The 23,453-nt window shown below is 42.8% G+C and overlaps 1 protein-coding gene across 3 annotated transcripts in view; it reads right to left on the bottom strand.

The window, feature by feature from the left end:
- The window catches only part of FBN1 (fibrillin 1), a 241,146-nt gene that overhangs the window by 118,740 nt on the left and 98,953 nt on the right, over positions 1–23,453 (bottom strand). For all 3 annotated transcript variants that reach the window (XM_059714655.1, XM_059714657.1, XM_059714656.1), the window contains 5 exons: positions 19,877–20,002; positions 10,959–11,117; positions 6,074–6,280; positions 4,556–4,696; positions 3,862–3,981 (listed from right to left, as the gene is read on the bottom strand). In XM_059714655.1, coding sequence (XP_059570638.1) covers positions 3,862–3,981; positions 4,556–4,696; positions 6,074–6,280; positions 10,959–11,117; positions 19,877–20,002 — 753 coding nt within the window. The remainder of the gene's footprint in view (positions 1–3,861; positions 3,982–4,555; positions 4,697–6,073; positions 6,281–10,958; positions 11,118–19,876; positions 20,003–23,453) is intronic.

Raw genomic sequence — 23,453 nt, 5'->3', positions numbered from 1 at the left:
CTCTCTGCCCATTGATCCAACCTGTCCAGGTCGGCCTGAATCTGTTCCCTGCCCTCCGGTGTACTAATTTTGCCCCATAACTTGGTATCATCAGCGAACTTGGAGAGGGTGCTCTCTACATCCTCGTCCAAATTGTTGATGAAGATATTGAATAATATCGGTCCAAGGACCAAACCCTGCGGGACCCCACTGCCCACCTCCCTCCAGGCCGAGAAGGAACCATCCACCACCACCCTCTGCTATGTTTCCTAATAACCATGTGGATAGCCAAGGGTGAAATAATACTGCTTGAAAGAGGATTTTACAATAACGGAGTCTTCCCACTTTCTGCCATCAGTCCTACCCATTATAGTTCTTGTGGGTGAGTTTGGAAAACCACCCTTTGATGATTGATAGGAGGGTTTTTTTGCCATGTGGACCCCTAGCACCCTGGGATGGGCAAGGATTTATTTTTACTGGACCAACAACATAGTTGGGAGTTAGACAAGCTTTCAAAATATAAGTAAGACTTCTTCCTCAAGTAGTAGCATGTAAAATGGCAACTCATAAAGACCTTCAATGCCCTCTGAATCATGGTGCAGAAAGTTATCAGTGAATTTTTGTTGTTAGTAATCTGTATAAGGAGTTAGCCAACAGGAGCCCCAATGCAAGCTGCCTTGCACCTGAAAGTGGCTATGCATTTTCCTTAACTTCTGCCATCTCCATGTGTGGTCCACTGCCTCTCACCCTTTGAAAGGATATGTAACAACATGAAGACATTAGATAGCCAGGCATTGACTGACTCCCAGATCTCTTCACTTTCTATGGTTACTCCTCATAGCATCTTACATTTTTCAGGGCTCTTTAACTTGCTTCTTGTCAGTGAATAGGATTCTTTTGTTTTTACTCAATAATAGTGAAGGTGTTAGCTTTATTTCTGAGAATCCTTCTTTTGGGCCCAAATCTAAGATCCCTACTAAATGTACTTACTTAGCCAAACTCCTTCTGGGAATCTGGCTGAATAATTGTTGAGTAATTACTTTGAGATCTGGCCTGGTGTGTTTAGTCAGTTATACAATCATCCATGGAAGAAAATCCTCATGGTACATTAGAACTGAGCATCTCTGAATTGTCTTGTGATTGTTTAGGACTCCGTCTTCTAGAAGGGGAGCCATGGGCACCCCCTCTAAATACGTGCCTGCACAAATGTACATTTATGTATACAAAAGACATGCCTGTGTCCTTATGCAAAGCAGGCACTTGTATATACAACTGCCCAGTCTACATGTGTAGTAAATGCCAGTTTTGGCAAGCATACCAGGAGTGTACACACTTTGGCAGACATACCTCTACACTCCTTTTTCCAATACCTGACACATTTCATGAAGAAATCATCCTGCATGTCTTAACGTGTATTAATACTACAGCTCAAGAACTGGGATGGATTACAAAGGCACTGTTAAGTGACCACACTCTAATTCTAATGGCCACCAGTGTTTGACAGCCTTGTGTTTGTTTAATGAATCATGGTCAGTCTAATTAAAGGAGCATAACAAATATGACTTATGAATAAATTCATCACCCTTGAAGTCCCACTTCAACATTGCTTTATTACTGGTCTCTGGAGTACCATGAAGTACAGTTGTTTGGCAGACACTTAGGTCAGATATTCCTATACGTGCGTATCACTGGCTCTAACTGCAAGCCCTGCAGATCTGCAGACAGCTCTTGTACTGCTGCTGTCTTTTTGATTCAGAAAGGGATAATCATAAAGCATTCCTGGTAGTTTCTTTATTCTGGCTTTATGGTAATGGGGCATATGGGCATGAGCTCCACACTTCCTCCAATGCTAGTGCTGCTTGCAGATGTTTTCTCTGGGCTTTGTTTTTTAATTCTTTACTACCGTCTCTGATCCCGCTAATCCCATAGGGATTTGCAATTTTGCTTTCCTTTGAGTGTCCTATAATATTTAACTAAACAGAAAAGCCCCAAATTACTTCTTCTGGAGGCTCATATTTATAAGGGTGTTAACAGGGTATGAACATCCACTTCTGACCTCATTAAGAGTTACAGTTCATCCATGGCCCATGGCAATTTCTACTTTTGTGGCCACTGTTTCTGGTGTTTATCTTCACATGTTCCACCAGTATTTCTTGTTGTACTAAACAGCAAGCAGTAATTTCCAGGCTTCCATCAGCAGTTGGTTTTGGCTTAGCCACGATAATTTTGTGAGACAGGATGACGGACACTCAGTTCTGCCCTCTCATATCAGTGTACAATGTTCACTTTAACAACAATTACTGCTGCCTTAAGTTGTGTCACAATTGCTTGCAGTCACGTTCCAAGTTTAATTATTACTATCATTGCACAAATAAACAATAAATTCTCTAAGCTTCTACCACTAACTCTGAACGTCCCTATCATTCATGTTTTGTACCACGGACTCTTTTCCTAGATTCATCCCACCTATGGCAAACCTGATGATATCAAGGTTGCAAAGAAGTTAAAGAGTGGGAAGCTTTTGTTCCAGTTGCTTTTCAGATCAGAACCATACTTAAGTAAATCTACTTGTATCCCCTTATAATCACTTGACACCCTTACTAGAGGTATCCCATCAGCTTGCTGAAAAACTGGTTTACAGGACATTCGTGAAAATAAATTTGATTAAGCAGATTTTTTATCCCAGGTATTACATTTCAAATTAATATAAAAAACTTCCACTTCTGGCAAGGATGTTTCAGCAGGGATGTTCCAAGCTATTCATGGAAGAACTGAGATTTCAAACCTTCCTGTTTTTATTTTATGTTTCATGGGTTTTTTGTTTACTTTTGCCATTACTCCAGTCAGCCTCACCCACCAAAGGAATCTTCTTCCCTAAACAGAAAGTGAAATCTGATGAAGTAAATCTGTGTCTTCAAACATTCAGATTCACCCTGTTTGTCTGGAGGCTTTTCCCTCTTTTACTAGTATACGGATCAGGCCAAGGTTCTCTCATAATAAGTGACTAATTATCACTTAAGTACAAGGGAACAGATCTATTCTCAAAATAAAATTCATATCTCAGTGCAGTCCAGATATTGTAGAATTAAGGGATTTTGAAAATGGATCATCATCCTCTTTATAACAAAGTTTTACAAATCAGGTGACTGTTGTTATGTCCTCCCTTAGTCTTTTAACTATCTCCAAATATGGAAAAAGATTGTTATAAAGAGGGAGGATGATCCAATGGGGAAAGGAGAGAGGAAAATATCTTAATTTGCATCAAAGAGGATTTAGATTGTGTAAATGCAATTTACACTTCAGACAAGATGCACTGTAGAGTGAACTTGAATCCTGTTTTTATGGGGACAGTCTCATTTTAAACACCTGTCCCAGGAGTCCTGTCAGTTTCTTCAAATGAGCATTTTTATCCAATTTTCAGAAACTTTCCAGCCAGAGAAGTAGGTGAGGTTTTTGAAAACGGGACAAAAGCATTCATTTGAAGAATCCAATAAGACCTCTGGACCAGAGTCTTGCCTCCACCCTGTCCTCCATTCCCACCTGCCAACACCATCACCAGCACATTCTTTTGAGAGTGGAGCTGCAGTGTGCTGGAGACTGGGGGCCATTTTAAAATCCCATTCTAAGATTCAAGAAATATGGTCACCCAGTGTGATGCCAGGTAGTTTCTGCCCAAATCTGAACATTTTTCTTTACATTTCCAATCTCCTCACTCGCATGACTGTTGGTATTTTGTTTTACCAACTCAATGATTAAGTAGCTCTGAATTAGTTTGCTTTGAAAGACTGTTTTTACTCAAGTATTTTTTTTTAATTCAAGAACTGTTTTGCATTCCTGGTGTGCGCATAATCATACATCTCTCTATACAATACTATACTTCACCTCGGCACTCTGTCCTAGTCGGTGTACTCTGATATCCAACACGACACTGGCATATATACGATCCTTGGGTATTTACACAGTCTCCACTAATACAAGGATTCTTCTCACATTCATCAACATCTGTAAAATACAGACCGTATATTTTTAGTAAGCCATTGGCTGGCAGATATTTATGCATGAAGAGTTATTTTATTAGTTTATTTTACATGTACAAAACATGCTTGTTTTAATAAGATGTATTATGCAATACTCAGAAATTAGAAACATTCTTCCTCATCAGTGTAACTCTATGTTATGTGGAATTTCATATTTGAAAAGTTCTATGCCAATATTGGGGATTAAGTCAGACAGTATTTTCTTAATAAATGAGCAGAGAGAGGTACTTAAATCAGTTAATCTGAAGTCAAATGGATAGTAGGGTGGAGACGCACATTATAGACTAACTGAATCAGCAGGATAGAGATGCACCTTATAGATTAACCAAATCTCTGATTCTCTGGATCTCTGATCATTTAGTCTACAAGGCTCTACCCTGGTTCTTAATAATATTACTTTTTATAGCCATTTTAAACAAAAGTCCTATTTCTGGTTTTCTGTAGGAAATAAATGGGGATCATTACCTCACATAGGGAGAAAACAAGACAAAACAAATCTATCACTGTCTGACTTACAGAGTACAAGGAAAACCACATACCAATGCATTCCCCTCTAACATCTAGTTGGAATCCCTTATTGCATTCACAACGGTAGCTCCCAGGAGTTGGTATGCAACGCCCGTTAAGGCAGAGATGTCGGTATAGCTGGCAGTAGTCAGTGAAATTAACTGGCAAGATCACTGAAAAGAAAGAATTAGAAAAATCAGATTAGTAGTTTATCATCCTAATTTTCTTTAATGTACAAGTTGTACAGCATTTTGCATTCAAAGCCAACACCTACCTTACATCACTGCATATGCTATAGAATAATTTTTGTAACACTAAGCCTAAGAAAACAGTGCCTGGTCTCTGACTGAGGCCTCTGAGGATAGCTGGTAGAAGCTGTCTTTTCATGTTAACAGATGTAATTCTGATTTCCATTCCTCCACAATAATACATTAAGAGCTAAATTCTGCCAAACCCACGGAGATACATAAAGAAGAAAACAGTAATGGCCCTTACCAAATATATCATATCATATATCATATGATATGATATGATATATTTGGTAAGGGCCATTACTAAAAGGTTGGCATAAGCCAACGGCTACCACATAGTAAAACAATACTTCACACAGAATGTCTCCACTTTCATAAGTAGAAATTGGACAGATACTTAGCCCAGACAGTTGTGGTAACTATGTTTTCAGTTGACAAGTGTTTACTGTGAGCTGTGCTGGCACTTTGCAACCTAGCTCAGGTAAGGCACAGAACAGGGTATACACAGACCCTCTAACAAGTCTGAGCTTGTCCCTGCTTCCTCTTGCTTCAAGGCAACCATTCTTTTCAAGGAACACTTAATTCTCTTTTCACCCTGGCTCAGGTTGCTCTGGCCAATGCACTGGCACAGCTGTCTGCCCCTTCCCCATCTAGCTACACAGGAGTGGAAGCCACCACCAGGCAGAAGTTACTCTTTCCCATGCAGGGTTTCCAAAATGAGTAACAGGCACAGGCAAGGAAGGGAACTCCTTGTACTCAGTGCTCCCCTGTGCAAATATGCAGCAGAATGCACAACTGAGACATAAAATAATAGTGACACTCCTCCCTCACCCCTGCCATAAATAGGATTTAGGACTGTATTCTAACTGAGCAGGGATAATGTTATAGATCAGTAGTTCCCAAACTCTGACAGATTGCTCATCACCAATTTAAAATGATACAACCTTAAGTACCATCAGCAAATTTTTCAGTTCAACCTTAAGTACCACTAGCAAATTTCTGTCATATTTATAATAAATCTGTTAACGTGTACCATTGGCAGGCTGTCTGCGTACCACAGGTGGTACACATACCACAGTTTGGGAACCGCTGTTGTAGATGAGATACAATTGCCACAAGGGGTTTGGTTACAGAAAAAGATGCCACGGCTACCCAAAAAAACCCAGTGTATTTTGTAACTGAGTAAGGTAATGTCAAGACACTGGCAGTAGAGCTGAGCAAACAGCTCTTGAGTATTTAGAGCTTTAGAGTGATACATGCAGCCCGGTGCAGAAAAAAGCTAACATATTTAACTCTTACCATGCGGAGGCGGAGCCCGGGAGGGAAAAGCAATGTCTGGGCGTGGTAAAGCAGGCTGTAGTACACCAGGGAGGACAGGAGGATAAATAGCAGGAGGAACAGGACCAGGAGGGATTACAATAGGAATGGTGCCATCAGGATGGGAGGGAGGAAGATCAGGTCTCCTAGGCACAAGTCCAGTTACTGTGCATAACTTGCGAAACTCCTCTGAAACATGAAAACAAAAGCACCAGCATTTTAGAATGATAAAGGCATTTTGTTGCACACCACGTTCCTCTTTGACCCACTGCTTCGTGCTGGAAGAGTAAATGCCAACCAGCCTCTTCAGAAAGGGAGGCTAAGGGCATGTATTTCATGACAAAGGACTTCATTCTGCAAATCAACCTCCCAGGCCAAGGCAGAATTTAGTACAGATTCAATGACAGAACAGCTACTAAGATAACATGACACTGAAAACCTCCATTTAAAAACCAGGAAGGGGTAGTAAGGAGCCAATCAGGATCTGCTTACTGAGCACTGTTTTATGAAAAATGTTTGCTGAACTAAAGGACATTTGTCTGAGTAAGGATTTTTTCTTGTTACATATACTAAAAAGAAACTAACTGGAGCAGGTAAAATGGAGGACTTCTAGGTTGGGTGAGGGAACAGAGAACTTAACATACTAAACAGTAATTAAAACAACTTGCATTGTTTAATTTAGAGGAGGGAAGGAAAATGGGCTTTATATAAATATATTCAAGATATGAATATCAGGGAGGGAGAAGAGCTATTTAAGTTAAAGAACAATATTAGAATGAGATCAAATGGCTACAGACTGACAATAGCACAACTGAGGGGGAGCAACTGGGACACCAGCTCAGGAAGCTGCCTTTATAGGGGTGGCTAAAGAGCAGCTATTTTCAGTGTCAGCTGACTGCACTGCCACAAATCAGCATAGGAGAAGCTGGTACTGCCTCCAGTGCAGAGCAGTGCTGCTATGCCTCTGCAAAGCGGTTATGAACAAATTAGAAGTTAGAGGACTTCTAACTATTAAAGGAGTGAAGTTTTGAAAAATTCTTTCAGACAAAGTAACAGCAACAAAGAACTCTAGATCCTTTAATTAGCCCAAGTGAACCTAAAGCCTACATAACTTCAGTGATTCACATGACTCCTACCACGAGTGGCTCTTCAACTTTCCACCTGTGGCTCTTCAGAAAAAATGGTATTTCTAAGTGCATATCCTGGATACAGCTTTCCTGCAAGTTCTTGTATTCTTCCATGTTGACTGAGCAAGTGTTAACTAACATATTATCTTTTTTTTTTTTTTTAAATGGACACACAGTTGACACCGTTCACCAAAGATCATACCTGGTACTGTGACTATTGGGTTAACATTGATGGTTCCTGAGCCAGTCCAAGGTGAGTGTCACCTGAGGCTATAAACAGATGTCATCCTTAATTGGGTGACAGATATTGCCCATTGTCCTGACTTAGGGTGCAACTGCACAATAATGCACCTGGGGAATTCCATGCCTGAGAGTTCCCCTATTTGCACCTGACCAATCCTGGAGATGAATTTCCAGGGCATGCAGGACTGGGCTCCTGAAGCCTGGGTGGCAGGAATGCACACTGCTCTGGGCTGCCTGCACTCTCCCACCATAAAGCAAACAGACACAATAAAAGAAGCATATATTTTTGCAACCTAGTGTCATGGCCACAATTTTGGATGTTTGTAGTGCAACAAGGGGCATGGACATCATTTTACGGTGAGATGAAGGTAACATCTGTTTCCAGCCTCATGACACAAATGACCAAATTTTGTAATCAGCAAAGAGATTTTGCAGGATATTTCTGTATATAATATACTAGGATAACTGATTATCACAATTAAAGGCCACATTTTCAACTCATTAATCCTGGCCACAAAATGTGTGGGTATGAGTGTGATATACACATATATACACACACATATGTACATGGCAGGAAGCATGATTGTGGGATTGTGAATTATATCCCATCATCCCTTATTGCCAGTGAAGAAGGATCCTTGAATTGTGATCACACACCTTCATGGCATGGGGCACCCCCAAAGCAGGTAGCCCTGTTAGCTGGTGGGGCTCCCAGCCATGGGGGCTGGGAGCCAGCATCAGCTGGGAGCTCCCAGGCTCAGGGATGCACATGCCCCCCCCCCCCCCCCCCAGCTAATGGCCTCATAGGAAGCAGCTACAAAGTTACTACACAATTTTGTGGAATAACTTTGTAGCTTCTTCCTCTTTTTTTCCAAGTCATTGTATGAAAGTGTGGCCACACACACGTTTATGTGTGCGTGCATAAAATTTGCACATATGTCAAGCAAGTAAGTATTGTTGCATTCAATTACTTTCAACTTACAAATCTGAAATTGAATTGTGTGTCATTGAAAATTGAAAACTGAAATAATAAGGCTTTGCTTTAAACTTACAAATGTGAAAACTTGGGACACAAATGAAGGGATATAATGAAAAAATATGATGTTAAGAGATAGCCTTCCTTCCGCAGAAGGTTTTGCAAATTATTTTCAGTAATTGCAAATTATAACCAAATATGAAGGATACTGTTAGGTCAATTAGGGTGAATGATTTGGCCCTTGTAGCCTCGTCCCTGCTCTATTATCTATACACACAGCACTATTATTTATCAGAGAAGATCTATAAAATAAAAAATTAAGATTTTATTTTTCTGTCAGAGAAGGACATCTACATTGCAGCCTCTCCCCAATTCCTTACCTGAATATTCAATCAGCAACTGTAGTCCAAATCTCTCTTAAAAAATACCAAAAGTTAAAGTACCCTAATGTAAGTTCCCATTATAAAGAATCTGTCTTTGTGAGTTAATCTTTGAAGTTTTTTTGTACTGGATACTAATTTTGCAAAGAATCACTGTTTAGAGAAACCTATTTCTGTGAAAAAAAACCTAAGATAGAAAAAATTCATAAATCATCAGACCAGTTTCTGAAAGGATATACTGTATTTTCAAGATCTGGTGTTGTAACTCAAGAGAGTAGAATGTAACCCATGTCTGGTCCAACCTCTATTCATGAAAACAATTCATAGTCTCATGTGTTAGCCATTTACCAATGGTGTCAGTGGACATTCAGGAAGTGTTTCAGTAAAAACTGAACACACTAGGCTAGACACTTGGAATACCAGGTTTAAATTATAGTTTTAATGGTGAATCTTGGCCTTCCATATAAGCATTATTGCTGTGTTATGCAATAAAATATGGTGCACGCCTTTTTTATTACAACTATAACCTCCGCCTATAATTTCTAGCAATAAACAGCCTCTTTTATAGTAACATCTGTGTGAGGGTCTGCTGCCCACATGGAAAAAGGGGCTGCCCAGTGACGTCATGCAACCAATGATACAATTTGTAACACAATAAATTTCCAATTTAAACTTGGAGAGCCTTGGTCATTTACACCATTTACAGCCCTAAAATCCCTAAGGTAGGCACACTTTTTGGACATGTTTAAGAATCATCAAGGAACTAATAATAATAGTTATAAGGCTTTGCCTAAACATAAGGCCTTTCATCAGTGGATTCCAAAGCACTTTTAGAAAGGCAAGAGTAATTTATAACTCAAGACAGAGAAAATAAGGCACATGTTCAAGGAAGCATGCTCCAGAGGAGCTAGCACAGGTTTGAGTCTCAGGAAATCCTGAGTTCCAGTCCTGAGGTCTGCCTCGGTCTCAACCTGTGGCATTAGAAAAATCCCTTTTCTGCATCAGTTTCCTCAGCTGTTAATGGAAATAGGTTGCCAAAAGAGAACTGAGTGGCTTAAAAGTAAGACTCCCCACAGCTTCTCCCTGGCTTGGAAACAGTTATGATACAGTGCTCTCCTCTGTTGGTTGGTGCAGTGAAAAATCCTCTCCTATTTAAACTAGTTTGGTCACTGGATACAGTAATATTATCTTAATACAGTTTTTAACACTATCTTCCATAATGCTTTGAACATATCAATTCTATATAAATAGCAAGTATTGCGGTTGTTGTTGCTATTGTAACAGTGACAGAGCCAAGAACAGAATACAGGTCTTCTGGCCTTAGTCCCCTGCTCTAAAGACCATGCTACCTAGTTCTTTTGGTAAAACCACAGGAATAATAAACATTCCCATATAGTATTGTGTACTCAGATTCCTACCCCCTCCCCCCCCCAGGTTTATATTGCAATGGAGAAAGATGCCATCCTGATTCCTTCCCAACCTCTTAACTTTTTACCCAGTTTGAGAGCCCCCTTCCCACAATCTTCTTTGAGACTCTTGCTCTCTTTCTTTCTTCCCAATTTCCCAGTATCACTTCTGCTCACCTTTCCTCTTAAATGCCCTCCAAAATATCCCCCTTCTGTTCCTTCTTACCCGGTTCCACAACCCACTTTCAACAACTCATAAGCCCTGCCTGGCTGGGCCCTGTGCAGTTCTGAATTCAAACTTCCTGTTCTTTGAGGCTCTCAGTGCACTGTGAAACAAATAATCTCAGAGCACATTTCAGTGACAGTTATGATCTGCCAGAAGCATTGCATTGTTTCTATGAAAGCATTCTCATGACTACAGGTCTTTGGAGAGAAAGGCTAAAAGAAAGGTTAAAGAAGGTGAGACTTGAGGACAACTGGAAGATCATGCTAAGAGGAAAGGCAGGAACCTTTGCCTATGAGAGAGGTCTGAAAGAAGAAAACTACACCTCTTGGAGAATTTGGGGAGATGAGCCTCAGTGAGATGAAGTTCAATGTCAGAAGTCTACTTGCACTAGATATAGTCCTTTTTATACAATTTCACCCCAATCTAATCTACAAATGTTAGTTACAGAACAAATTCATAGAATAGTTAAGTGCTGAACTATTATTCTAAAAGCATAAGCTGATCCATACCGGTAGATCGGATTGGACACATTTCAGGGGCACTGGTTGCTCCTGGAGACCAGCATCGTCCACTGTCACAGCAACACTGCATTTTAGTTAATGCCTGTGGAAGTTGATTCCCGCAGCGACCATTGGTCAGAGAAGAGAAGCAGTATCCAGGACGTACATCTGTCGGGAAGAATGAAATGCACAAATAACTATCAATCCCATGGCATATAACTTTGATTATAAAACAAGTATCTGGTGCTCTTAATCTGTTCTGATAGAAAACATACAGGTTTTAATTTGTGCACGATGTTAATGAGTGGTGCAGAACAAACAAACAACATATGAAATTTAGTTCGTTCAAGGTTCATTACAAATTCAAAACCCAAAGTGACTTTACCAACCAGTCTATGTTGACAAATCTTGCCATTTTGTTAAAAGTCTCATGATATTTAGAGTTTTACCTAAACCCCCAGCTCCTAGTCATGTGATCGGATAAAAATTTTGGTGTTCATTAAAAGCCCCTTAATTTCTAGTCCTTGTGCTTCCACAGAAAAGCATGGCAAATGTGACCATAAGAACTCATAAACATCAAATACATGAAAAGATTCCAAAATGTGGTGGTGTTTTAAAATTTCACCATTTTTAAATCAACTCATGATTTTACAATCACAGAAAAATGGGGCTGAAAGAGACCTCAGGAGGTCATCTAGTCTAATTCCCCGCTCAAGGCAGGATCATCTCTGTGTAAACTATCCCAGACAAATGTTTGTCTAACCTGCACTTAATAACTTCCAAGGATGGAGATTTTGGGAGGCCTGACTCATGATTTGTGAATATTTGGGCTTGGCACTCCTTAGATATTCACAAACTTTCAAGCCAAGTTAGGCACAGTTTGGAGTCTTCAAACCTCTTGCAGATTTACAGTTGCACTTCAAAACCAGATGAAGTGCAGTAATTTTAAATTAGACTTGTTTTGACTTTTCAGACATGCTGAAACCTGTAAGCCAAAGCAAAGCTCACACCAGAAACAAACCCTATGGAAACTGGAACAAAAAGGAAAACATCTAAAGAAACTCTGTGAAGTGAAGACAGACCTTGTAATAAGAGTCCCATGCTGTACTAAAACAATAAATGTATACCAGGCAATGAAATGGGGAAGAAAAAAGCGAAAGAAAAGGTTTATTCAATATTTAATAAAACACACTTCAGTGACCTGACAAAAAAATGTTGTCTTATAAATGTCAATGCTATTAAAGACAGTATCAAGCCATTATTGTTTCCACTTTGATTCAAAAGCTATGGATGCACAGTAAGAAACTTCTCATGCTACAGCTCCCACAGCCATTCATTAATTAATTTTTTTCATCATGTCTACCTTCCACAGCTGAAGCATGTCATGACTGAAATGTCATGGACTACAGGGCAAGAAAAAACAACACAACTCGAATGGGTGCCATCACATTGTTTATGGAGATGTGTTGGCTTCATATCTAAAGTGGGCTGGATGTGCTGTATAAAGAATTTCCTGTACCCAAATTTCATGCACCTGGCTCCAATAATATTTTACAAATATCTCTTATCTTACAGGTGGAAAAGAAAAAAAAAAAAACCTTTTAGAAGTCTGTGATACAATCTGATTTCTGAGCAATTCTTTCACAATGTGTCACATGTCAAGCTTAATGTAACAAGCACAAGTATGATTAGATGCTGCATGATAAACCAGATTGTGTTTGTTTTTAAAGAACAAGAACATTTATTGTCAAAACTTAGAAGAAAAAAGTTGCAGATGTAACCTTATATCAGCATGAAGCATTCCTTAAAGAAACTTGTGTCTCAATTATCTGAGACATGGTAGAGTTTTTTGTTGCCAGCATCTCTATTATCCAGAGCTTAGCAGATATTCCAAAGGGTATAAAAAGCCAAGGAAGATTCTTATCAAGATCTTTACAAAAATAATATGCTAAAGAGCCTGCAATTGTTCTGCAAAAATAATATTACTGACACTGCAAGTAACAAAGGCAGCTGGGTCTTTGCTTCAAAATTTTAGAGCCAAAAAAGAAGGCTCAAACAGAAAATCCAACATAATTCAGTTTTTATTTTAAAGAAGAAGCAGAAAAAGATTCAGTCTGTTAATTTTCAGTTATTTCACTGAAAAAAAAAATCAGGATGTTTTGGAAAAGCAAGAATTCTTCAGGAAAATTCCTGTGTTCAATATCACAGCTATTTTTTGTTGAAGATAAGTTTTGTGTGTAAAATTTAGACAGTATAGGTGTACAGCAACTGCACATCTCTACATCATATATGTTAGTTAAGTGGGAAGACCAGGGCAGAACATCTCTTCAATTTTTCAAAGATACAGAGTATTTGTTTACTCTAATCTTATAGCTTTTTAACAATGGAAGGCCCACTTCCTCAGGATTTTTGGATCCATGTCTCCTTAGCTCTAGTCTCAGAGAGGGACATGCTTTCTAATTTCTAACAGAATAGATGCATTTAGCTACTGCTTTTCACTTGCTGATAGACATATCTAATCTTGATTTAATTAGAATGTTTTATGCAGCTTTAGCACAGACTTTGGTTTCAATCTTGTTAAAATTGCAGGTGGCTGCTCATTTCACCAGGCGAGCAGAGTGGGAGGAAGGTGGCCAGGAGCTGGAGCCCCATACAATGGGGCAGGAGCGGACCAGGAGCCTCCACTTCCCCCCCGGAGCAGCACAGCAGGAGCAGGAGAAAGAGATGGATGAGCTGCTGGAGGTGGAGAGAGCTGAGCACTAGGGCTGTGTGAAACAGCACTGTCTCGTTTTGACTTCCGTTTCAATAGGACAGTGTTTTGTTTCGAGTTTCATTTGATTTCGAAACCACTGTTCCATTTCGTTTCATTGAAACTGTTTCAATGTTTTGCCCATAGGCTATAATGGGGAAGCATGAAACTGCCTATAACTTTGTCATTTCTTGCCTGATTTGAATGAAATTTGCAGGGATGGTAGCCCCTTCTGAGGTCATGAAGCCTGAGGGGTTTCTGGGAAACTGCACCTCAAAGTTTTGAAAGCAAAACTTGTGTCACATATGTGTGTTAAAAGACACAATGGGGTGAAAACTTCAGGGATGGTAGTCCCTGCTGAGGCCATAGAGCCTGCCAAGTTTCAAAGAGATAGGTGCAGGGTGTTCTGGGAAACTGTGCCTCGGGCTGCTGACAAGGAAAACTTGTGACATGGGTGACTGTGTGCATTTTCCATCCCTCCCCCAGAGCACCGGGATTGGAAGGGACCTCAGGGAAGGATCACAGTCACTGGCCAGCTACACAGTCAATAATAAGAACAGCCCTTCCCCCTCCCTCTCCTTAGTTTCTGCTTCCCTGCAGGCAAGCCCAGCTTCAGCGCCAAAACTCAAAGCATTTTGAAACTTTCAAAATGTTTCGACTGCCCTCGTTTCATTTGAGGCTGTTTCAAAGCCTTTTTCATTTCGATTTCTCTGTTTCGAGCTCTAAACGAGTCGAAACAGTGTCAAAACAAAACAGCCAGTGAAATTTCGCACAGCCCTACTGAGCAGTACCTGGGAAAAGTAGGAACTGCCCTGCTGGGAAGCTGAGTGTGCTGGCTGGGATCAAGGAGGTGGCATCAGCAGGCATGGGGAGGGTGTGGGCAGGAGTGCAGTATTGGCTGCCCTGGGTGGGAGGGGTACAGCCCCCTGTGGAGCACTGGAGGGGCAGCCGCAGGCTGGATCCAGCCCATGGGCTATATTTTGCCCGCCCCTGCTTTGGATACATTGAATCTTAATGATAGCTGCAACTTGACAATTTTTGTACAATCTTTCAGGTCAGAAGAAACACAGTCACTAAACTATTTTATCCTGAAAATACAGGGGTTGAATGACTGGAAGTTTGGGAATTTAAAGTTCTAATGCGGCTGATGGTATTAGACAATTTTGATTCCACAATGCTTATAAAAACAGCATAATCTGCACTAGGAAAGTGTGGCAAATTCAAACTTCCAGCTAATGCTATCTCAAAGGAAAGCATGGAGGACTATAAGGCCATCATGGAGGACTATAAGGCCTTGGGACACCAACTGAAGAAGATGGGAGCTCAGGTGGTATTTTCCTCCATTCTCCCAATAAGTGGACGGGTAGGTGTCATGAGGCCTGCACTGACGTGGTTAACCGGCGGCTTCAGAGCTGGTGCCACGAGGCAGGCTTTGGGTTTTTTGATAATGACCCATGTTTTCGTGAGGAGGGCATGCTGGGTGGGATGGGCTTCACCTCTCAGATGTATCTTTTCCTCTTGGTTGGCTGATCTTGTACAGCGGGCTTTAAACTAGCTTCGCCGGAGGAAGGGGCCGCTTCGAGTGGAGAGGATGCTTCACCAGCACGCAGGGTGACAAGAGGAAGGGAAGCACAGGTAAGTATCAACGTCCGAGGAGCAGGGGGCCACAAGTGTCCTGGGAGTGGAAGGAAGGCACGAGCACCCTCAGGAGGCCTCAGGTGCCTCTATACCAATGCTCATAGTATGGGGAGTAAGAGGGAGGAACTGTGCCTCCTGATTGCAAGTAAGAACCCAGACTTAGTAGGGCTCACAAAAACCTGGTGGGACCCTACCTACGACTGGGCGGTGGGCATTCGAGGGTACACCCTATATAGAAGAGACAGGACAGAGAGGAAAGGTGGGGGGGTTGCGTTCTATATCAAAAAGCAACTCCCATCATCAAGGATTAACTTCGGGTTAAAGGAGGGTTGGGCAGAGACACAATGGGTCAAACTACAAGGGGGGCGTGGAGAAAGGGACCTTACAGTGGGTGTCTACTACAGACCACCCAACCAGGGAGAAGAGCTAGACCAGGACTTCTCCAGTCAGCTTATGGAGGCGGTTAGGTCAAGGGATGTTATTGTCATGGGTGACCTAAACTACCCAGACATTTGCTGGGAGGAGCAGACAGCCAGGTCTGACTGCTCGCGTAGGTTCCTGGCTGTATTACAGGACCTTCACCTTATCCAGGAAGTGCACAGCCCCACTAGGGGTAACGCCTTGCTGGACCTGGTCCTGGCCATGGGGGATGACCTGGTGAGAGGAATGTAGGTCCTTGACCACCTGGGCAATAACGATCATCACCTGCTGGATTTCATTATCCAATGCAGGGCGTCAAGGGCTCACACCAAGGCTAAAGCCCTTGACATCAGAAGGGCCAACTTCAATGAGCTTAGGAGAGTAGTGGGGGAGGCACTAAGGGCCCAGAAGGTAGAGGAGATGGGAGTCCACGAGGGATGGTCGTACCTTAAGGGGGCGATCCTCCAGGCCCAAAGGATAACAGTTCCTGAGAAAAGCAAGGGGAGTAAGAGTTCTCAGAAACCCCCTCGGCTCAGCAAGGGCATTCAGCAATGCCTGAGGACTAAAAGGGAGGCGTACAACCAGTGGAAGGGAGGAGCTATCACCAAGGAGGAGTACTCCTCCTCGGCCCGGGAGTGTAGGAGGGCTATTAGGAAGGCCAAGGCAGAGATGGAGCTCAGGATAGCGTCCAGGATTAAGGGCAACAAAAAGTCCTTTTTCAAGTACATTGGGAGCAAGAAGAGGGCACCAGGCAATGTAGGGCCCCTGCAAGACACAAATGGTAATCTGGTGGCCACGCCAGACAAGAAAGCTGATATTTTTAACAGTTTCTTTGCCTCTGTTTTCCTGAACAGGGACCGGGATACCCCACCTACCTGATGTAGGGACAATCTTGGGGATAGCTCTATCAAGCCTTCAGTCAGTGCAGATGTAGTTAGGGATCTTCTGGAAGAGCTAGACATTTTAAAATCTGCAGGTCCAGATGCCCTCCACCCAAGGGTGTTGAGGGAGCTGGCAGGGGTCATCGCGGAGCCCTTGGCCCGGCTGTATGAGCATTCGTGGTCATCTGGCCAGGTGCCGGGGGGTTGGAAACTGGATAATGTGGTCCCGATTTTTAAGAAGGGAAGGAAGGAGGAACCAAGTAATTATAGGCCTGTAAGCCTCACCTCAGTGCTCGGGAAGCTTTTGGAGAGGATCATCAAGGAGCATATCTGTGGGGGGCCTGCAGGGGGGATCATGCTCAGGGGCAATCAGCATGGCTTCACCAAAGGCAGGTCCTGCCTGACCAACCTGATTGCCTTTTACGACCAAGTAACTAAATCCTTGGATGATGGTGTCGCTGTGGATATAGTCTTTCTAGACTTTAAGAAGGCCTTTGACACTGTCTCTCACCCTATCCTCATCAATAAATTAAGCGACTACGGCACTGATGCCTGCACAGTTGGATGGGTAAAACATTGGCTGATGGGGCGCACCCAGAGAGTAGTGGTGGACGGGTTGTACACAACCTGGCAAGATGTGAGCAGTGGGGTACCCCAGGGCTCGGTCCTTGGGCCTGCACTGTTTAACATCTTCATCAGCGACTTGGACGAGGGGGTGGAAAGCATGCTGTCCAAGTTTGCTGATGACACTAAGATGTGGGACAAGGTGGACACACTTGAAGGGAGAGAGAGGCTGCAACTAGATTTAGACAGACTACAAAAGTGGGCAGATGAGAATAGGATGGGGTTCAACGTAGACAAATGCAGGGTGCTGCACCTTGGAAGAAGGAATCCACAGCATACATACAGGCTGGGGAGTTCCCCTCTTGAAAGCACAGAGGCGGAAAGGGATCTTGGAGTCATTATTGACTCCAAGATGAACATGAGCCACCAATGCCAGACCGCAGCCAGCAAGGCCAGCCATACCTTGTCATGCATCCAAAGGTGCATCTCAAGCTGGTCCAGAGAGGTGATCCTCTCTCTCTATGCGACTTTGGTCAGGCCGCAGTTGGGGTACTGCGTCCAGTACTGGGCACCGCACTTCAAAAGGGATGTGGCCAACCTGGAGAGGGTTCAGAGGAAGACCACCCGCTTGGTGAGAGGGCAGCAGGACAGGCCCTATGAGGAGAGACTGAAGGACCTGAACCTGTTCAGCCTCAGCAAGAGGAGGCTGAGGGGGGACCTGGTGGCTGCCTACAAGCTCTTCAGGGGGGATCAATAGCAAATAGGCAGAGCTCTTTTCTCTGCAGCACCACCTGGGGTGATGAGGAACAATGGTCATAAGCTGATGGAGACTAGGTTTAGGTTAGAGATCAGAAGGCAATATTTTACAGTTAGGGTGGCCAAAATCTGGAACCAACTTTCCAGGGAGGTGGTCTTCGCCCCTACCTTGGGCAAATTCAAGAGAAGGTTGGATGATCACCTGTCTGGGGTCTTGTGAACCCAGCATTCATTCGTGCCTATGGCAGGGGGTCAGGCTAGATGATCTGTTCAGGTCCCTCCTGACCCTAGCCACTATGAAACTATGAAACTATGAAACATGCATCTCATTGCTCATCTCTATAGCAGTGTGTATTGTATTCATAAGGAAAAATCAAAACAATAACTAAACATGCAGCAAGGTCATTAAGGAGCTATTTGGAGCTTTTGGTCCAAAGCAGGCAAAGCAATGACCAGCTGCATTCTGTACACTCTAAATGTCAGCTAATCTACGCAACTAAATAACATGCTAGATAATGGAGGAGATACTGTTTAAGGGAAAGCACACCAAAAGATCTACAGCAATATAATGGCAACATTGAAAATGGATCATGTCCCAAGGTAATGTCTTTCCAGATGTCTAGGGAAAAGCAGTTTTTCCAGGGAAAAGAAAAATCACTCTCCTTTGGTAACTGCTTGTTAGAAATTGCTTTTGCTCCATTCCTTGCCAAGTGATCTCTTATAAGAGGTACTAATGGGGGAGAAGGGATTTGTCTTATTCCTTAGGTTGCTGAGTATATTAACATTGTAAATAAACCAGCTTAAACTAAGGGAATTTATTTTCCATTTAATTTTAAAATAACCATTAATGCTTTTGGGTTGAGGACCGACTAGATAGCAGCATAACAAAAATGGATCAAACAAATTTTAGGTGGATATAAAAAAAATATCTGACTTGCCTAGATATACGTGGATCTCATTCTCATTGCTGGACTTACCAACAGTTCCCAAACACCCAGGAGATATAGCACATTATATTCTTCCCAGAAGTAGTTGGTAAATGTAGGGTACAGTACTTTGGGGGTCATAACATCAAGGTGTGTCAGTCAGCCAGCTGGTTGTAGCAATTTTCTGGTACCTTTTCTGGAATTGCAGTGGCAAAGTTTGGGATATTGCTTTGGGGCGTAATGAAAGCAACACAATGCAAGGCCAGTTTGAAAGTCTATTTTATATTTCATCACAGTCAATGGTGAACAGAACTGCACCTCCACACTATCTTTCCCACTATGCAGCAGCCACAAGTGCCCCAAATCAGGTCAAACAGAGTTCTTGCATGTTATTTTCTTTAACGAAATGCACCAGACTCACGGTCACAATGCTTGAAATTTGCAAACTTCCACTTTTCTCTGTGTATGATTTTATTTCTCAGGTTTGCTCCATTTCTAAAATGTCTGTTCAGTGTGATACAGACTGAGATAAAGACTGAGATGGAAGAATAGAAGGGTAAAGGGAATCAAGTTTAACTAAGCTGAATTGCTCTTAAGAAAATCTCTTTTAACATTACAATAAAGTAACTCTGAATAAGGTCACAAAGAGAAAGGGGGAAAGGGGTAAGAAGGGACAGATTACAGAAAAATACTTCATAACAAATTTCCAATTCAAATGTATTTCAGTTACAAAGTCAAATGTTGTAACAAAGGTAGTAGGCCCCATGGTAGCTCTGAGACAAATGGCATGTGTATCATTAGCTACAAAAGCACAAAGACAGACAAAAAGAAGTTAACATTAGAAGGTGGATTTGAACACCTGCCACTATCACTTGCCCAGAGGGATTTCAAGCAAGTGCCTATGTCTATGAAATACATTGAGTGTTATACATTTTAGAGATTTCTACATATCACTCACACCCACTGCTGTAACAAGTAGAGTTTCAGACTCACCTATACACCTTAAGCCATCAGGGGCTGTATAAAATCCCGGAGGACATTTGCAAAAGTAACTGCTGACTGTGTTTGAACATTCTCCTCCATCACAGATTCCAGGAATGGTGCTGCATTCATCAATATCTACAATAACAACAGAGGTATGATCAGCCTGAGTACATAGATCTAAGCATCAGAATGTTATCATATAATCATTTCTTATCATGTAAGGCCAAATGCTGGGCTAACAACTCCACTTCAGTCAATCACCCTTAACATTTACATTACAGTAGTAATTAGGGGCCCTGAAGGTTCCTTGCATGTTAAGCTTTGCCCTCATCCTAAAACACTTAATATGTAAGAAAATGCCACATCTTTCGAATTCTAAAAAGTCAGGGATTTTAATTTGTTAACCCGGCACTTGATTTAAAATTGTCCAGAGAACAGAGAGAATAGATAAACTGTAAATCCTCACATTTAAATTCAGTCAGTGCAATGGAGTTAACAATCTAATTTTAAGAAAACTTCAATGGGATCCTCAAGGACTAAAAATGACCAGGATCTGCTTCTCATGCCTCTTAGTAACACCAGCAGCACGGTGTCCTGTTAACACCAGGCTTGGACATTAGTTAAATACTGACTCAAAGGGAAATGTACCACCTCCACCATTTCTTATTGCAACTGGGCTTTTCTTGGAAATGTACCATGCAAGTATTGACTAGGCAGACTGCTCAGTTAAAAAGGTCTTGTAAAGCCAGAGTTCAAAGCAGGATGACAGCAGCCAATGAACACCCACCCTCCCGCTTTCCCCTTCAGTAAATGATCTACTTAACTGTCATCTCTTTCCTTCACCAACACAATATTTGTTTGCAATAAAGGTAATTATGAGCTACAGATTTCTAAAGATAAGTGGAAGTAAAAGCTATGGCAGAAGTGACCAAATCCCTCGTATATTCTGTTATTCATTTTTAAATAAACAGTTTGCATAGAGGACACGGCTTCTAATGCATCTAGGGTTTATACACAAACATCTTAGTAATGAACCTTTTGCAGAAAACATTGCAATGCCAGCATAAAATGGTACCACAAGCTTCCCTATACCTGATCTTATCTGAGGACAGAAAAAGACTGCAATGTTGAGGGCTCTATTTCCTCAACAGCAAGAAGCTTTTAACCAGGGATCCGGGTTTTCCATTTCCCATGGTAAAACAGAAAACCATGGATTTTCCCCTTTACTGGAGGAAAACGTGGGTTTCTTATTTTACTGGAGTGACCCATGGATTTTGCACTTCTGCAAAGAGCTCCCTGCAGGTGGCACAGTTCCAGCCTTCAGGAGGCTGAGGGGAGCGGGAGGAGGGTGGTTAGGCAGGGTCACCATGTGCATGTATATGTACATGGCTGCCAAACAGCCCAGAGAGCAGTTCCCACAGGTAAGTGGGGGAAGGAGGGAGCGCCTATGGAATTGAGGCCCCCCATAGGGAGGGAGGGAGTTGGGCAAGGCTGGGGCTGTTGCCCAGCCCAGTGCTGTATGGGGCTTGGGGCCGCAATGTGCAGCAGCACGGCCCCAGTGGAGAGCGTAATGGGGCTGCAGGCGGCTCATCCAGGGGGTGGATAGGGGGCCAGCTTCCGCTGCTGTGTGTACTCCCAGGGGGCAGGGGGGATCTGTGCCCCTGAGACCTGTGCATGGGGCAGGCACAGGCTGCCCACTGCAGGCTCAGGCTCCCACCCTGCTGCCCTCCCCCGGGGCCTTCGCAGCTCAGTGGGTGCAACCAGTGCTGAAGGACACAGTGGGGCTGCACAGAGATCTCCTTGCCGCTCTGAGCTCTGCACTGCCCTGGTGAGGGGCCCCTGTGCATGCAGCAGAGGTGGGTGTTTGGGGTTATGCCCCTTACTGCTGTCACGCATGCAGGGGACACCTCGCCAGGGCAGTGCAGAGCTTGCAGCGGCAAGGAGATCCCCCCCCATGGGCTTGCTGTGCCCGTCAGCACCAGATCGCACCCGTCAGGCTGCGGAGGCCCCAGGGGAGGGCAGCAGGGCAGGACCCGAGCCCGCAGTAGGCAGCCTGAGCCTGTACCCACTCCACACACAGATCTGGGGGCCATGTCCCCCTGGCAGTGCACAGAACAGAGGGGAGCTACTCCTCTTCCTCCCTACCCTGAGCCAGCAGCAAGCAGGCAGCAGTGAGGGGAGCTGGGTCCATGCTCTGCTCTGCTTCAGCAGACACCACCTCCTGTCAGGGGCAGGAGATATGGTCCTGGATCCCAGGCCCCATAACCCCAGGCCACTGGGGGCCCCCTCTGGCAGGGCTGTGAGTGGCAGCAGGCTGCAAGTGGGGGGGGGGGGGGGCCAAGGGGAGTGAGGGGCCTTTCATTTTAATCACGGATTTGGGGGTTTTAAACAGAGAATTAGCAATTTATCAGAGAATTTGCAATTTTTTATCATGGAAAACCAGGTTCCCTGCTTATAATTCACAGTACCATCCCAATGCTAGCCTATGCCAGCCCCAATTGCTCCTTAATTGCTAGCAGCAGCCAGTCTTGTTTTCCAGTCACTGCTCTCAGTATGCTGCTGGCACTACTAAACTTCTACGAAGCTGCTGAGCACAAGAGCTGAAAACAGACATGTTTTTACATGGTCTTCCACAGGTACTTGTACCTAGAATAAGACTGGCAAGCAGGAAAAGCATCCTGGAGCTTTAAAGGCATGCTGCATTATGGCAGGTGTTTTGGGGATACACTTGTCAGAACTTTTAACACTGGGATACAGTCCTCTTTACAACGCAAATCTAATAACAGATAATGGCACAAGAGACTCAGATTAATGAAAAAAAGCCTGGAAAATATGTGAGTATGTCAGGGTTCAAATTCAAGTTGACTAGTAAAGGAAATTAGCCTCAGGTCATTAACAACTGGAAGAGACAGTGCCATTCTGTGTGGCAGAGGAAGACGAGAGAAAACAGCCCTGTCCTCTGTGTCTCTGTGCAGAACACAACAAGAATTTATCATACTTTTCTTTATAGCAGCATTCCTCAAACTGAGTTACACAGCAAAATTCTAGAGAGTACATGAAACAAAAGAATAGTAAAACAGAAAAAGGGAAAGGGGAGATATAAAGAAAAGATAAGAGAAAGGAAAAAAAGAACAACTATAATGTCTCTCTCAGATGGTTGGAAAGATTATAAATGGGTAAGTAAGTCACATAAAGCAATCCTTTTTTTTTCATTGCATTCATAAACACAGAATTACAGGAGCTCACATCAGTATCATAAACTCTAAAAATCAGCATGTGGCCCAAAAAGATTTGAGAACTGCTGCTGTGGATAGTTGCAAGCCAATGTGCAACTTTTATCCACACGTACAGAGGAATCACCACTTCAGCCACTACTGAAAATTCTCGGATAGAATTCAACAATTGTTTAACAGCAACACCACACAACAGGCTATGGCAAGGAGTGAAGAATAAAATTCTGTTAATTTAAAATGCTTGGGGGAATTTAGTGCAATACCCAAACTGGAATTCAGCCATAAGAGGTTGGGTAACACCCATTCTATGGTCCTTTAGGATCATCATTAATGAGCACAACTAGAAAGGGCCT

The sequence above is a fragment of the Alligator mississippiensis genome, chromosome 11 (assembly GCF_030867095.1).
Source record: "Alligator mississippiensis isolate rAllMis1 chromosome 11, rAllMis1, whole genome shotgun sequence".
NCBI lineage: Eukaryota > Metazoa > Chordata > Crocodylia > Alligatoridae > Alligator > Alligator mississippiensis.
The sequence above is the reverse complement of the archived record's forward strand: the minus strand, read 5'-3'. Positions and strand labels throughout refer to the sequence as shown.